At 37.6% G+C, this 15,958-nt stretch overlaps 1 protein-coding gene across 17 annotated transcripts in view; it reads right to left on the reverse strand.

Annotated features, from left to right (window-relative positions):
* The window catches only part of DOCK9 (dedicator of cytokinesis 9), a 356,429-nt gene that overhangs the window by 116,599 nt on the left and 223,872 nt on the right, over window positions 1–15,958 (reverse strand). For all 17 annotated transcript variants that reach the window (XM_069064161.1, XM_069064166.1, XM_069064167.1 and 14 more), the window contains 11 exons: window positions 13,140–13,222; window positions 11,921–12,043; window positions 9,123–9,202; window positions 8,847–9,034; window positions 8,660–8,725; window positions 7,580–7,672; window positions 6,589–6,712; window positions 5,577–5,698; window positions 4,104–4,190; window positions 3,525–3,614; window positions 651–766 (listed from right to left, as the gene is read on the reverse strand). In XM_069064161.1, coding sequence (XP_068920262.1) covers window positions 651–766; window positions 3,525–3,614; window positions 4,104–4,190; window positions 5,577–5,698; window positions 6,589–6,712; window positions 7,580–7,672; window positions 8,660–8,725; window positions 8,847–9,034; window positions 9,123–9,202; window positions 11,921–12,043; window positions 13,140–13,222 — 1,172 coding nt within the window. The remainder of the gene's footprint in view (window positions 1–650; window positions 767–3,524; window positions 3,615–4,103; window positions 4,191–5,576; window positions 5,699–6,588; window positions 6,713–7,579; window positions 7,673–8,659; window positions 8,726–8,846; window positions 9,035–9,122; window positions 9,203–11,920; window positions 12,044–13,139; window positions 13,223–15,958) is intronic.

Genomic DNA, 15,958 nt, shown 5'->3' on the forward strand with positions numbered 1-15,958 from the left:
TTGAGTTAAGGACTTACTGAAGGATATCTTTTGTTTAAAACTATGTGGCCACTTTAGTGATCATTGCTATGTTATATTTTTGTGAATGGTGTACTTTGATTTCTGTTAATAAGTTTTGCTTTAGTTTACTGCTGAATAAACAGATTGTTCACTATACTGTGTGATCAGAACCTTAAAGATATTCACAGCAGCAGTCCTCTGGAAAGCTGCTTGTGCTTGGCTTTACAACTATTTTAGTTCTAACCATAGCAATTGTGAACAAATGTGTTAAGTAAAATGATGTTTAGGACAGGAAGTATGGAATAAGCAGAACTTTATGAAACCTTGCCTTTATTCTATGGACACAGACTATGAGTAATTCATTTAACTTCTCAATGTCCCAGATGACTCTCTCAGATTTTAAGCTACACAAGAACTCCTGATCTGCATTGGTGCAAGGAACTTCCATAAGCAGGTGAAATCAAACGTGCAGGGGCAAAACAAGACAAAAACTGTAATGCCACGAACACCATACAAAAATAGGAAATGGATGGAAAAACTACATATGAATGGGAGAGGGACAGGGAACAGATCTGAGATTTCACTAGGATAGGGAACAATGACGAGCTTAATATACTGACGTGTTCAAAGATGTGGAGTTTTCACTTTACCTCGTCACATTGACCGCCACTTCCTCTTGGGTAGTTCTGGTGAGAACTCGGAAGAGCTGATTGAGGATGGTGGGCAAGAAAGCTATCATGACATGACCCTCCATTGCATGAAGACTCTGTGCAGACAGAGAATGAGATGGTGGCTATTACTATTTAATAATAAAGTGCATTGATGGCTTTTGCCATTGTACCATAACAATAATGACCGGGTTTATGGTTTATAAAGAGCTTCACAGATATGTTATTTCATATTATCATCACAAAAACCCTGGCAGGTAGATGCCATTATTATCACTGCATTTTATAGGTAAGGAAACAGAAGCAGACAGCGGTTAAGTGATAAGTACAAGGTTACATCGCTGGAAAGTTTCTGGGCCACATCTGAGCTCAGGTCTTTTTAACTACAAGTCCAACACTCAATACAATGTGCCACCAAGCTGCCATTATTATTAAAGGACTGAACATCTAGGACTGAACCCTCCCTCGTTCCTAAGAAGAACATTATGACAGTTGAACACAACAATCTTCCCTTGCAGCTCCCTACCTCTCTGACAAAAGGAGGGAGACATGTTTCATTATTTATTCTCCAAGAGTACTAAGGTTTTTTTTTCCATTGTACTCCTGGCCCATACGACTCTTCTAGTTCTGTTTGCCTCAATTTGCTCATCTGTAAAATGGAGATAATAACCGCATTCATCTCCCAGGGTTGTTGTGAGGATGAAATGAGATAATAATTATAAAGCATTTAGCACAGTATCTGGCATAAACACTATATAAATTTTAGCTGTTATTATCATCCTGTTTCTCTGAATTTCTCACATTTGTCATTTTTATTGCATACTAATATTAATAAAATATTGATATAATATTTTATTAGATTTATTTTATTGCATACTAATATTAATCTACTACTACTAATTCAACTATTCCCCAAGTAAAGGATTACCCAGTTTATTTCCAATTCCTTGAGCCCACAAAACAGCACTGAAATGACTATCTTGGTGTTTTCTAGACTAGAGGCATTAAACTCACTTCCTATGGGCTGCCCCTAAAATCCCTAATGGTGGCCAAACCAGATTAAAATGTGATTGGGAAATAGTTAACAAAATAAATAGAAATACAATACAATATAGATAATGTTAATTTGTGGTTTTCTAAGTCAATATGCTGCCAAGGATCCACTTCTATTTCAGTCTGACACCACTATCTTAGACTTTTCTTTCTGTTTTTGTTTTGGGGTTTTTCTTTTTACTCCTATGGAGTATATGCCTAGAATAAACTATTCCAACTACAGCTTATTCTATAGGTTGGTACTCTTATAGATAAAAATGAAGGAGATATTTCCACTGAGGAAGAATGAGAGATGAATCTAAAGTTTAAAAGGGTCTTTAGTCAAATTGACATAGTGAGAGATTTTGGGAGCCAAGTTATTCACATTCCCTTCAAAAAAAAAAAGGAAAGAAAAATAGCTAAAAACATAGAGTACAAAAAAATTAATTACAAAGGAAACAAAAACATGCAAAACAAAGAGTACAATACAATTTTTTAAGTCCTATAATAACAAACAAAACAAATAGAATGCCCAAGGCAATTCAGATGGATAAAAACACAAGATAACTTGAAAGAAATCCTCAGAAAAAAAATGATGTGTTTAAAGAATTTAAGTGAGAATTAACACTGGGAAAAAAAACTCACAAGAGGATATAAGAACACTTATAGAAATTAAAGAAACACAAGAGGGTTTAATTAATTAATAGAATTAAAATATGCTTTAAGAAAGGTTGGAAAGAAATAAAAACACTTGCTACCATGAAGACTATAATAAAAGTAAAGCAGTTCTATATGGAAAAGCCAAAGAGATGTTACTGGCAAGGCATAAGTTTGAGAAAACCCAATTCACTGTCTTCTGGACAAGTCAAGCAAATCACTTCATTGTTCTTTGCAAACCACATGCTGGGCCCCCTCAACTCCTGCCCAACAAATCATGTAAACCTTCTCTCTTTCCAAGCACTACTCTAGATTTACTTCATGGACTGGGTCTTCCTAGACTAATTTTATCTGGCTCTAGTCCCTTCAACGATTCTAGCAGCCCCCATGAACACTTACATAAATCCATGATTGCTCATCTTTCCCTTGGATGGAAATTATAGGAAAACAAAGTAGATGAGGAATGAAATTGGAATCTATATAAGAATATGAATTTTTATTGAAGGGGGGGGCAATAGCAAAGGTAGGTAATCAGATAGCTGGGATATGGAACATGGGAGAAAGATCTATCATATCCTGTCTCAGAAAGCACCTTGAGAAACATGTGTATATATGAAAATAAGAAAACATGAAAAATTTTTACTGAGTTAGACTGGTGATCCATCCAATCCTCGTATTTTGTTTGACAATGAAACCAGAAGACGTTCTTCAGGGTAGTATCAATTTGTGTTTTGGCTTACATTTCTACTAGAACTTGTCTTTTCTCCCTCTACTAAATGATTAGCTTCTCAAAGGCAGGAATGATGCCCTGCTTCCCATCACACCTAAGATGGACCTCAAAACAGAACAGGCACTCAATAAATATTGACTAATTGAAGCAAGACTTACATAAAGAAGGATGGTTGTAAGAAAGAGGAGAGGGGTGTGTGTGAAAAGTATGGAAGATATTGGAGATGGAAAGGGGATGAAGTTCTTAAAAAATACAGGAAAATAAATGTGAATTATTAAGATAACATACAAAGACCTTCAAGTCAGTTTCTCATCTCTTAAAAAAAACCCTTACTGAGCTTTCCAGTGAAACAACACCATTTCACACCCAGACAGGAACCCACCCAATAACAAACTTACTTAAAAAATATATTTTCTAAAGAGAAAGTCGTTTGATACCTTAAGATATTTTACAAGATCATTCCCTAAGGCCTGAGCTCCAGATTCTGTTTTCTGGCAGTACTGAAAAAAATTATGTAAGTGCTGATCCTAGGAGAGAAGAAAAAAATTCATCAAGGTAATGACCTTTTCATAAACAAGTCAAAATATTTAGCTGAACAGTCCATTTGTTTTACTTTTAGTTAGAAACATTGCTAAGAGAAATGCAACTAATAGTTTTTTTTTTATTGTTAGGAAGAGAAAACATTTCCATAAGAGGCATGATCAATAATGCTTTATGACACTGTGAAAATGATAAATGAGAGCCACCAAGCACATTAAATTGCTCTAAGATATCTCAAAAAACAGGAAGTTTTCTTTTTATGTATACATTTTATTTCTATCTACACTTATCCAAAGCTGATGATTTAAAACCAGTAGTGTATTTTTTTTCACTCTGCTCTACTAAAAGAACAAATAAACATGAGCTTCATACAGAGTATTTATAAAGTAGAGTAAAAAGTAAGATTTTGTTTTCCAGGAGATCACATGAATATAGCTACACAGCTCTTCTATTCATTTTACTAGAATATTATTTACCTGAGTATACACAGTAGAGACGAGATGTGTTGAAACTCTCAGCAGCGGCTTGCCTCCATCCACCCATTTAATTTCCGGCCCATGATGCTGAATGAATATGGAAAACATGAAATATCAACACAACTCACAATATCAACACAGTTTGGGCAGAGAGTTGGGTGGATGGGGGGGGGGGGCTTGGGAAGAGAAAATAATGATTAAAACATGGAATTTTAGATCTGAAGAGGGTCTTGAGATGAGGTAAAAAGGCTTCAAGAAGATAAGTGATTGACTCAGAATGGCAAACCAGGTACTAGTAAAATGAGAATGAAACAAAAACTAAATCTGCCTTCAAGTGTGGCACTCATCCTACTTTTTCCAAATCACTCTTGTATTTAGCCTGTTAGTTGGCGATGTCATTTTAATGGTGGGTTGGGAATAAATATAATCCCCACACTATTTGTAATTTAACTTAATCCAGCATAGTGGAGAAGATTGAATATTTGAAGAATATGTCTGGCTCTGCAAATAAATCATTCAAATGGCTGCAAATTTCTTCTATATTTGTCATTTAAATGTTTTTGTTTATAAACTACAGTAATAACTGATATTTATATAGTAACTGTGCTTGAAAGCACTTTACGTATATTATCTCAGTTGCATCTGAGAGTAGCACTATGAGGAAGGTAGCATAGCTATTACTATCCCCATTTTACAGATAGGAAAAATAAAGTTATCGATACCTTGTCCACAATTAGAAAATTAGTAAGTGTTTGAGGCAGGATCTAAATCCAGGTCTTCCTGATACAAAATTAAACACTCTATTTACCCTGTCACTGATGCCTCCTAGGAAAAATATCATTTACCTTCATCCTAGGGATACACTGTGGGGTACCAGAGTGCCAATTAGCTATGGCCAAATGCAAAAACAAGAACAAAAAAGAGACCTAGAAGGGTCATTCAAAAATAGCTGAAATAGTACACACACTTAGAAACAGGTCTATCAGCAATATGAATGGAGACGTTAGGGAAAGACAATTAAACCTTTTAAAAGGATTTGTGAAACATTCAAGCCTTGCTGAATCAGAAAAGCAAAGAGAGATATAGAACAGAAGTTTCTTCATATAGCTTATCTGAAGCCAGGGCCAAAAATCCTAATGATGGTAAATGGCTCTAAATAGTTTTCTGCTTTGGGGCACGGCCCTTTTGCAGAGAGGCCACCACTTATCCATGACAAACACTAAGTAAGACAGATACCTCTGTTTTACTACAAAGGCTCCTCTGGGAGAGCCATCCTAAAACATTCCAAGAGTAATGCTGGCCTAGCCCCAGAGATCATATTAACATTAACAGCATTGTCTGCTACCTCTCCTACCCCCCTGTAATATGAATAATTGAAAATGAAATGCTGCTCCCTCCTGTCTCAAGCACTATGTGGTCTTTGACATGCTCTGATGAAAAATGGACAAAAAAAAATCCCTTGGGATCTTATACCTTGCCCATTCCAAGCTCTTGGTAGCCAAGGTAGCCAGATGGAAGATTAGCTGATACAGGAATGTGCTGTTCACTGGTTACCACCCTTCCGTCTTTCAGGAGTGGAAGCCAAGAATATCCAACTGGAAGAAAAGGAGGAAAGCTCAGCTTCAAATGAAAAGTTGTTATGCAAAGGTACTTGGCCTGTAATGAATCCCTTTTGAAGTTGTTACATGATTACAACATGCAGAGCTCTGGGCCAGGCACTAAGAGAGTTACATAGATTAAATAAGACCAAAGTCTCTGCACCCATGGGGCACAATCTTGAGGGAGGTCATATGTACACACATGATTACAATAATAAATATACAAGGTAGGTACATAAGCAGGGTATAAACAAATGCTAGGCAACCTCAGATGGTGTGGGAGGGGGATCGTTACTGACAGTGGTGACCAAGGATGGCCATATTCATGAAAGAATTAGCATCTAAGTTGGGCCTAAAAGGACAGGTAAGGTTTCAGTATGCAGAGAAGGCAAGAGGCATGCCGGCAATAAGAACATATGGACAAAGGCATGGAGGCCAAACAGTATAGGGCTAGTACAGGGGAAGGCAAGTAGTTCATTCTGATAACAGGGCATCTACAAGGGAGTAGTGTGAGATGAGGCTGGAAAAGTGGGAGTGGGGTATTACACAACAGTGGAAGGACCCTGAATGACAGAGTAAGGAATTTTTTTGTCCATTCACAACAGAAATCAATCTTCCCTTTAGAGCAGAAAAGATTTGTAATAGAAACTCCTGAACATGGGCCTATAAAGGCATTTTTAATAGGTGTTTTGCCCTTCTTAGGTTAAGAATTTAAAGTCACATTTTGCAAAATGTTAACAAAAGACTAGGTGAGCACACCACAAATATTAAAACATTTTACAAAAAAAATGTTTTTAGTCAGCAACAAAATAGTTTCCAAATAAAACAAGAAAACGATATGAGGAGCAAACTTTAAATGACTAAAATAAGACGCTGGTAGCCCAAACCTTGTGTTTCAACAACATCTTTCTTCTTGGTGCTTCCTTTACTGGAATTATCACAGCTGACATGGTAGAAAGTGAACAACAAATGGTGCTTTTCATGGAGCTGTGTGGGTAATTCTATTTTAATCTGAAAATGTAAGAAAGAGAATACCAAAGCTATTGATTCCCCCCCAACAATTGACAAAAATTCCTGGCCAGCACAATGGCACAACATACATGTCACCAAAAACACAAACGCACACTTATTCTCGGCCTCCCTGTTCAACACTTCTATTTAAAGACCTCAGACTGGGCTAGAGGAGAAGTCAATACTCCTTCAGTCCCAAAGCTGAAATAGGTGGGGAGTTAACTAATAACCTTAACTTACATATTTGCACAGTGCCTGGAACATAGTAGGTAGCTTAAAAAATGTTGACTGATTAATAAATAGATTGATATTTAAATGAAAAAAGAAGCATACACCACAATCGCTTCACACAGTGAAGGTTATATCAAGGTATGGCAAAAAAAGAACTTGGTGGAAAATGTCCTTTTTTACTATAAGTTCTCCAATAATTTTAATTAGTTACAATAATGAAAAGCAGTGAGGACTAGTAGGTCTCAGAGACAGGAAGCCCTAGTCTCAAGCACCTCTGACATGTAGTAGCTGTATAACCCTGGATAAATTATTTAATCTCTCAGAGCAGGGCAAGGAAATCTTTTAAGACCGAAAACTAAAATTCTGCTTTGGTAGAGGAAGTTCCCCAGTGGGAGCTCTCTAAATCTCATCAAATCAGATGTTTGGATGTCTCCCACATCCCTGCCCAAATTAAGAGTAACTCGCACATGAGCAAAGTTCTGAGGTGAAGATAACTGACATTCAGAGTTAAGAAACTTAAGTATTTAATTCAGTCAGGGCATCATGACCCTTGGGGTCGCTTCTTTCCCAAGTGGGCAATAAAGAGAAATGCCCCAAACTGGCTAAACCCATTTTAATCTTAAGAACATCTCTTACCTCATCATAAAGTTCTGGGTTTTGGTGATGATGTAAAACGGCTGCAGAAGAGCTTCGGGTAAATACTGGCCCACCAGGTCTGCCATAGATGCACTAGAAAAAGAGTAAAGAGAGGAAATGAGTATCTTGGGATCAAGGTTGCTTCTCACACTTCTCTTTCCCTAGGGTCTTGCTACCAGTGTACCCTTCTCCCCACCTCTTCTGTCCCACTCCGGGTCTTCCCAGAATGAATGGTGAAGACACTACATAACCCCCCAACCCTACCTTACTTCTACAGCACCACCCCTTCCCTTCTTGCCTCCAGACCCTTCCCTATCCCAAAGCCTGTGCAGGACAGAAAACTGGAACTGGATTCAGCAGAAAAAGTATTTGGATTTGAATCCTGCGTCTGAAACTGACTAGCTGCGTAAACCTGGGCAATTCACTTAACCTGAGTCTTATTTTCCTCATCTGTAAAAAGAGCATGACAATCCTCCCACTACCATATTCCATAGGGTTGGTGTGAGAAAACAACTGGGGAATGGATGAACAAATTATGACAAATGGATGTGATATTACTATATGATGAATAATTTTTTAAAAATATTTCTGTGGCTTCTTTGTTAATATTTTCTTTAACATTTTTGTCTTGATGTTTATTGGTAAAATTGATCTGGAATTCTCTTTCTCTGCTTTGTCCCTTTTTATTCATAAAGTAAAGTTGAAAAACAATCCAATTATTATTATATAGCATGGTGGAACAAAGAGTACTAGATTTGGGATCCAAGGCCCTGAATAGGAGTCCCCTCTCATCCATTTAAATAGGGCAAATCCAGGGATGGGCAATCTACGGCCTCAAGGCCACATGTGGACTTCTAAATCCTGAAGTGCGGCCTTTTGAACTGAATCCAAATCTGAATTTAAGGATTTAAAAGATCATACATGGCCTTAAGGTCACAGGTTCCCCACCCCTGCCTGGGCCAGTCATTTAACTTTCCTGGGCCTCAACTACTTTATCTGTAAAATGAGAAGGTTAGAATGAATGAGCATTCACATCCCTCCCATATGACCAAATATATATATATTTTTTAAAAAACAAACCTTAAGAGGTTGAGAATCCTCTTCATCTGAATCTTTGAACTCAATGCAAATTGCAATATTCCTGGCCTACAACAGAGCAAAAACAAACACACATGAAATGAGAGATGGTATGTGTTAAGAATGACTACAAGGAAGCCCAAATCTGGAATCCACAGCAAGCACGCAGTAGGGCATCTTTTTCACTCACCTTTGCAAAAGACTTTTGACTGTCATATTTCAAAGACTTGGGATAAACATAAAGGTGATTATTGTAGATGGTGAAAGGCTGAGTGTGTTTTGGTATGCAGGGAACGAACTCCTCTACTTCAAACGTGACTAGAGTTTTGGTACTGTGTTCAAACTGTTTCATGGGAATGTATGATGAATTAACATAATCTGGAAATATATTAAAAACAAACAAAATTGAAGTGAAAACTAAACCGACCAAAAGCGTGTCCGGTGACGATAGAGAATTCATACTTACTGGGAAAGTCTGAAGACACATTATCAATTGTAATGTCTAGGTTGCCTAAAATAACAGGTAATTTGGCCATCTTCTCAGGCCTATAGAAAAGAATAAGAGAAAAAGGCAAAATTTAAAAGGCGAATTCCAAAGCTGACCCCAAAAACAATATATAGAAAAGTACCCATTTAGAATCCAAACTACTCACCTAACTTTTCCAATGATTATGAGAAAAGAATTACAAGTCTATTAACATCTGACTTACCTAGCACTATCAGAGAATGACAAGTGAATTCCCCAGACATACTATAGCCCTTTATACAATGATATTTTTATCTTCAACATTTTATATGTAGTTTCTTAAAAAATATAACATACTTTCCCAATTCATAAGCCAAATTACTCATCCTGAATTTAGTTAATGGCTATTGTGTGCCAGGAGCTCTGAATACAAAGATAAAAATTAAATAATCCCTGCCCTGAAAGAAATTATGTTCTGAGAGGAAAAACATATACATAAACAATAGAAACAATATATACATAACATATGAAACAACATATATATAAACAATAGAAATAATATATACATAACATATGAAACAACATATACATAAACAATAGAAACAATATATAAATAACATATGAAACAACATATACATAAACAAACAGAAACATAGAGAGAGACTATTTCTACAAAAGCTTTTTAAAAATTAGCTTTCAGTTTGTGTAGTTTCACTTTGTATACAAAATACATTTGAAAATGTTCAAATTTGGGGCATATTTCCCAATTTTATGGACCAACTCTTCAAACCGGTTTTGTTAGACATAAATTATACAAAAGAGACGCTGGTGGAGTTTTAAATTCCTAGGTATTTCAAAAGCAGCATAACAACAGCATGAGCAGAAAGTAGGCTGTCATCACCAAAGGAAATAAATTTCCCCAAGACTGGGCCCCATCTATCTCAATACTAGGTAATCCTACCTTTCTGATGCCAACAACTGGGCACTCAAAAATCCTAACTAAGCCTACAAAGTAAAATTACATGTTAACATTGCATTGTCTGAACACACTTGCAATAAACTACCTGTCTGGGGTATAAGAGACCTAATTATGAGTAAAAAAACAAAAAAGAAAACCCTGTTTTTGCAGCCCTGGTCCTGGGGTCACACAGATGTAACTCCTTTCTAAGGAAAAATAATATTTCCTACACTCCCACTAACCACACATCCTGGCTGACCCAATACAGAAGGGGAAAAGCAACTCTAAAACTATCCAAAGTATATTCTATATTTTTGTTCATTTGTTTTTTCAGCCTCTTTCTCCTCTTCTATTTCCTGTATAGACCCACAGCTCAGGAAAGTAGCAAACTGGTTACTTGGGTGAGTGTTTTTTGCTTTTTTTTTAAAGCAAATTGCATAGCTGTCCTAAAAGGAAACACACTCTTTAGGAGCTATTGTTTAAAAAAGAGAGAAAATAGAAGATACAAATTTAAGCCACCTCAGGTAATTTGAGCCTATTTTTTTGTCTGAACTGGATCACTGAATACATGTATCCGAGAACTACATTATGCATACAACTTTCAAATGCAAATACTGATAGAATTTTACATGCAAACACAGAGGTGTTTTTAATTCTGCTAGTCAATGTCATGAAATTAAGGTAAGTTAATATTTTATGGAAAAATTCTTATTATGGAGACTGTTGCTTAGGAGTTATCAAGTTTTCTACAGGATTAAGACAGGATGGAAACAGTGGGTAAGGACAAATTTGGATCTAGCTATGTAAATGTCAATAGTACTTTTCAGTGGGGAAGAAATTACTTCTACAAATATGTGATTCCTGCAGGAATCCTTGCCCAGTCTCCCTAAAATTATCTTCCAACTACTCTGTTAAGGGTTTAGTATGTAACTATTTATTTATTCACTCATTTATCCATTCATTCATTCATTTATACAATGGGGTTAAGTGACTTGCCCAGGAGCACAGCTAGTAAGTGTCTGAGGCTGGATTTGAAATCTGGTCCTCCTGACTTCAGGATCCATGATCTATCCACTGTGCCAACCAGCTGCCCCCCCCCTTTTAAGGCAAAACCATAAAAATGATATCTCCATAGTTAGAATGTCAACCCTTTGAGTAGAGAACACATTCTATTTTTTAGTTTGTATCCCTAATGTTTGTTGATTGATTGATTCCTACCTATCCAACTCTCTTATGGAACTGTTGTGAGAAAAGCACTTTGTAAGTCTTAAAGAAGCAGGCAAATCTATGTCTGTACTATTTTTAGCCTATTATAAAAAGGCTCCCTAGGAGGTCTTCCCATGTCTGGCTGCTATCACCTTTAATCCATTTTAAAGACCACTTCCACAATAATTTTCTTTGGGCATAGATAGGGTCATGCTATTCCCCTGCTCAAAATTATTCTGTGTCTCTTTATTGCCCACTGACTGAGGCTTAGGCAATCTTGACTGGTATTTAAGGCCTCCCAGAATCAGGCACCACCTACCTATGCAAGAGAGAGGGAGGGAAAATGAGAACAAGAGAGAAAAAGAAAGGGCGGATGGGGGGAAGAAAGAACAAATTTCATAGATAATTGGCTAGTGTTAGTATTATGCCTTACACTTCCCCTCTGGTTTGGAGCGGTGTATAAATATGGATGTATGAAGGTAGAAATTACAGTCAAAATCATAAAGGAATGTGGAGACAGGAAGCAAAAGCAATACTGCTCTTGCACCAGTGTTTCTTGTGAGACCCATGTTCAACCATTAATGACTGTTAATTTTTCTAAGGTATGAAAATAAATATAAGAGTTTGAACTCACTTCCGGAAGTCTGCTAGTAATTTCAGCATGTCTTCGTTTGATAGCTTATTGCTGTCTTGTCTGTAAAGTGCAGAAAATCTAGCGTTTTTGTCAAGGTTTCCAGATGAATCTTTAAACAACGTTCTGCAAAATCAAAGCATCAAGCTTTAAAATAGGTTATGGCAAGTCAAAACAAAGACAGCAATTGAACACTAGTTTCTAAATGAAGAACCATTATTATTCTAATTGTAACCAAGAAGAAGTTTCATTATGTGAGGATGTGGTAAATTGATACAGAAGAACCAATTGGAGCTTCATTTACCCAGGAAACCCCAGGGTGACAGTGAATGGTTTGTGTTTATAAAACAATGTGCAGCCAACTCCTTATGGTACGGATGACCACAATGGGGATTAGCTACAGCCCTCCCATAGCTAATTCCCAGCCCCCCTGCCTTCTTGTTCAAGATACTCTTACATTCTAAGTTCCCTTCACTCTTCAGTCACCATGCAATACCAATAAGACTTCTGTTATCAAACAATGGCCCATAAATGCATGCTGGTCAAGAGACAGTCTCAATGTCAAGTTCTAAATGCAGTCCTTTCCTAAAACTAACAGGATCACAGATTTAGTGCAGGCCTAGATCTAGTGAGGCCTTGAAGCCACATGTGGCCCTCTAAGTCCTCAAGTGCAGCCCTTTGACATTCAAGGGCCAACACTTGAGGACCTAGAGGGCCACACATGGCCTTGAGGCCGAAGATTTCCCATTCCCAATCCAACCTAGTTTACAGAGGAGGACACTGAGGCCTAGAAGGATTAAGTGACTTGCCCAAAGTCACATGGCTAATAAGTTATTGCTGGTCAGTCATCTTGGTCATGTCCAATTCTTCATGATTCCACTTGGGGTTTTCTTGTCAAAGAGTGGTTTGCCATTTCCTTCTCCAGCTCATTGATAGATGAGGAAACTGAGGCAAACAGGGTTAAGTGATTTGTCCAGGATCACACAGTTAGTTATCTGAGGCTACATTTGAACTCAGATCTTCCTGACTCTACTGTGCCAAGCAGAACCAAAATTAGAACCCAGGTCGGTTGACTCCAAATCCCATGTCTTTTCCAATGTATCACAAAGTTTCAACTTTGAACAGTGAAGTCAGAAAACATTTTGACTCAAATACAAGCACCTGAAAGAAACCACATCAAGAAGAACTGACCAATGAAATGTTTAATAGGCATTAACCTTACCTTGCTGCCCAAGCAAATGGCATCCTGTACTGTCCTAGTCTTTGGCATGCCTGCTTGGCATTTTTCAGCACCTTCTGGGCAACCTGCAGGAAATCAAAGTAAAGTCAGGAGGTAAGAAAATGGTAGCAGAACACAGGTTATGTCACAGACATAAGGAGAACGAACTGCATCACAAAGAAGCAATACAAAGACAGCAAGTGCCGAAGATTTATCCTCAGAAGCCTAAGAATAGCACTACAAACCTGAAAAGAAATTCACTTCTTTATAAATGGCAGAATGCAGAAAGATTTATACACTCCTCAGCCACAGATCTTTTCAAAAGGCATTAGATGGGAAAAATCTGGGACTATGAAGGAGCTAGCTCAACCAGTCTGCAAAGAGCTGATTTGTTAAATTTTCTAAGTGGGCATTTATACCTCAAAAATCAGCGAACACTGCAAATCAGAACTTGATTTGTTATTTGTTGATTTTTTAAAAAATGTCTTTAATCTCTCTGGGCATGTGTAAAAATGAAGCTGCTGAACTAAATGATCCCTAAGGTCACTTTCAGCCCTAAAATCCTACAAAAATCACACATTGGAAAATGTCCTCATAAGGGAAATCAAAGACTAGCACAGACTCACACAACTGGAATTAATGTTCTAGGGGGTAGTCTTTTGCCAAGATGAGAGGCTGAACACAAAACATTAAGTAAAAAAAAGGAAAAATCAAAGGGTATTTATTAAACCTCTAATTATGTATAGCACTGAGATCTGTACACTTTTTTTTAACCAATCATCCCCACAGGGTAGTTTAATGCTTAAGTTTTTCTTTATAACATGTATCAGTGAAACCCTGAGAGTCATAAAGCTTTTTTCCCCATGGCAGCTTTTACCAAAAGTCTCCATTCTTATCAGGTGAATGCTATTCCTTGACTGCTGCTTTGCAGTAAGATTTATGGGCCTACAGGAAAGTTATTTCACCATGTATTAGGTCCTATTGCATTAGTGGAGTTCATATTCCTTGGTAAGTGAAGAAAAAGTAATATTCAAGTGAGACATATGTCAAACCCTGAAAAGCTTTTAATGTAAAACTTAACAAGGGGAGATAACATCACTTATTTCTACAGTAAATAGTCCTATGAGCAGGAGCATAACATAAGAGTGGCCTTGAGTCCGGCAGACCTGGGTTTGAGTCCTACTTCTGATACACACCAACTATGTCCCCATGGACAGGGTACATAACTTTTCACTGTCCCCAGGCAACTCTACATATGTATGATACAGATAAATTGCTCAGGCATAGTGGTGAAGGGAATGTCCATGCTAGGAATTCCCTTACCAATAAAATCACAGGTTCACACCCCCTCCCCCCCCACAAAAAAAGAACTGCTCTCTGTAGGAGATAGGATGTGGCAAGTCGACATAAAAGTGGACTTTACTTAGACCTTGGACACAAACCCCATATATACAGTAAACAATGTGCTTGATCTTTCACACTCGTAAATTATTAATCAGGACATAAAAGAATGTATCATTCTAAGGTTTCACCCTTTTTTAAAGACCCTCCAGGGATTAACTTTTACTCTACTTTAATCAGCCAAAAAGGTTTGCTGTTGGAAATACTGTGGCTGGGGAAAAAGCACCAGGGTGCATGATTGCAAGCACCAAGGAGCCTCAGATCCACGCTGAGATTTCCCCCAGTTCTCTAGCCCCTGATGATGACAAGCTTCTTATACAAGGCTCTGGTCACCTTTCCTGCCTCCCTCTTATCCAAATTAAATCAAAAAATGACTAACACTGTTAGTAGTCTGGTAAACCAGGAGATCCTATGACCTCTACTGTCCCACTAAAACAGTTAGGATTTGGGGACAGAAAGTACATTTATCTGGCAGTCAAGAGATCTGGTTCTTGGAACCTCAGGCAAATCACAGCCTTTCTGGGCTGCAGCATCTCCATCGAGAGATGAGGGTTTTAGGATAGTCATTTCTAAGATTCTATGATAAGTCTATAGGGACTTCCCAAGCATAAGATGTATGTACAAGTGATCTCCTATCTTTCAGTTACTGGGTGTAGATTGTTTCTTCCTTGTACCCACTAGTAGGCTGCCATTTAACCCACCCTGCTCCTCTCCAGTCTGCAGTGAAGCTAGGACAGGAAATTCCGTGACTTTCTTTCCGTTTGAGGCAACACACACCTGTTTTATTTCTCCTGGGGCTCTGTTTTATATTACTCACAACTCAGTTTTCTCTCAAATTACAAGTCTGCTTCTAAGATATGCTTAAATATTCTATTTCACAGAAAGTTAGCATTTTAGGCTGCATTAAGAAAATTATGACATATGGGAATAAGAAGGTCAGAGTCTCACTGTACTCTGCCCCAATCAGACTACATGTGGACTGTGCTGTCCAGTCTGGGCATCCCATTTTAGGAAGGACAATGATAAGAATCACAGATCCCTAGCATAATTGACTTCTTAATACATTGGAGTGTGTTGTCGGGGAGGGCAGCCAGGATTATGGAGGCCTTGATTTTGTGAGATACACAAGAGGATCATTTGAAGAATATGGGAATGCTTAGACTGGAAAAAGACGGACATCATAGCGGTCTGCAAGTATCAGAGAGGATGTCATGTATGAGGGATTAGTGTTGTTCTGCTTGGCCCCTGGGGGCAAAAGAGTAGAATGAGTGGAAGGTGCAAATACAAGTTTTTATTTACTTTAAATCTAAACATGCCTATTGAAACTGTCTTAAAAAAAGAAAGGAAGGGAGAGAGGGAAGGAGGGAGGGAGAGGAAAGAAAGAAAGAAAGAAAGAAAGAAAGAAAGAAAGAAAGAAAGAA

The sequence above is a fragment of the Petaurus breviceps genome, unplaced genomic scaffold (assembly GCF_028583685.1).
Source record: "Petaurus breviceps papuanus isolate PSGF00001 unplaced genomic scaffold, PetGlider_PUasm1.0 90625, whole genome shotgun sequence".
In the NCBI taxonomy this organism is placed as follows: Eukaryota; Metazoa; Chordata; class Mammalia; order Diprotodontia; family Petauridae; genus Petaurus; species Petaurus breviceps.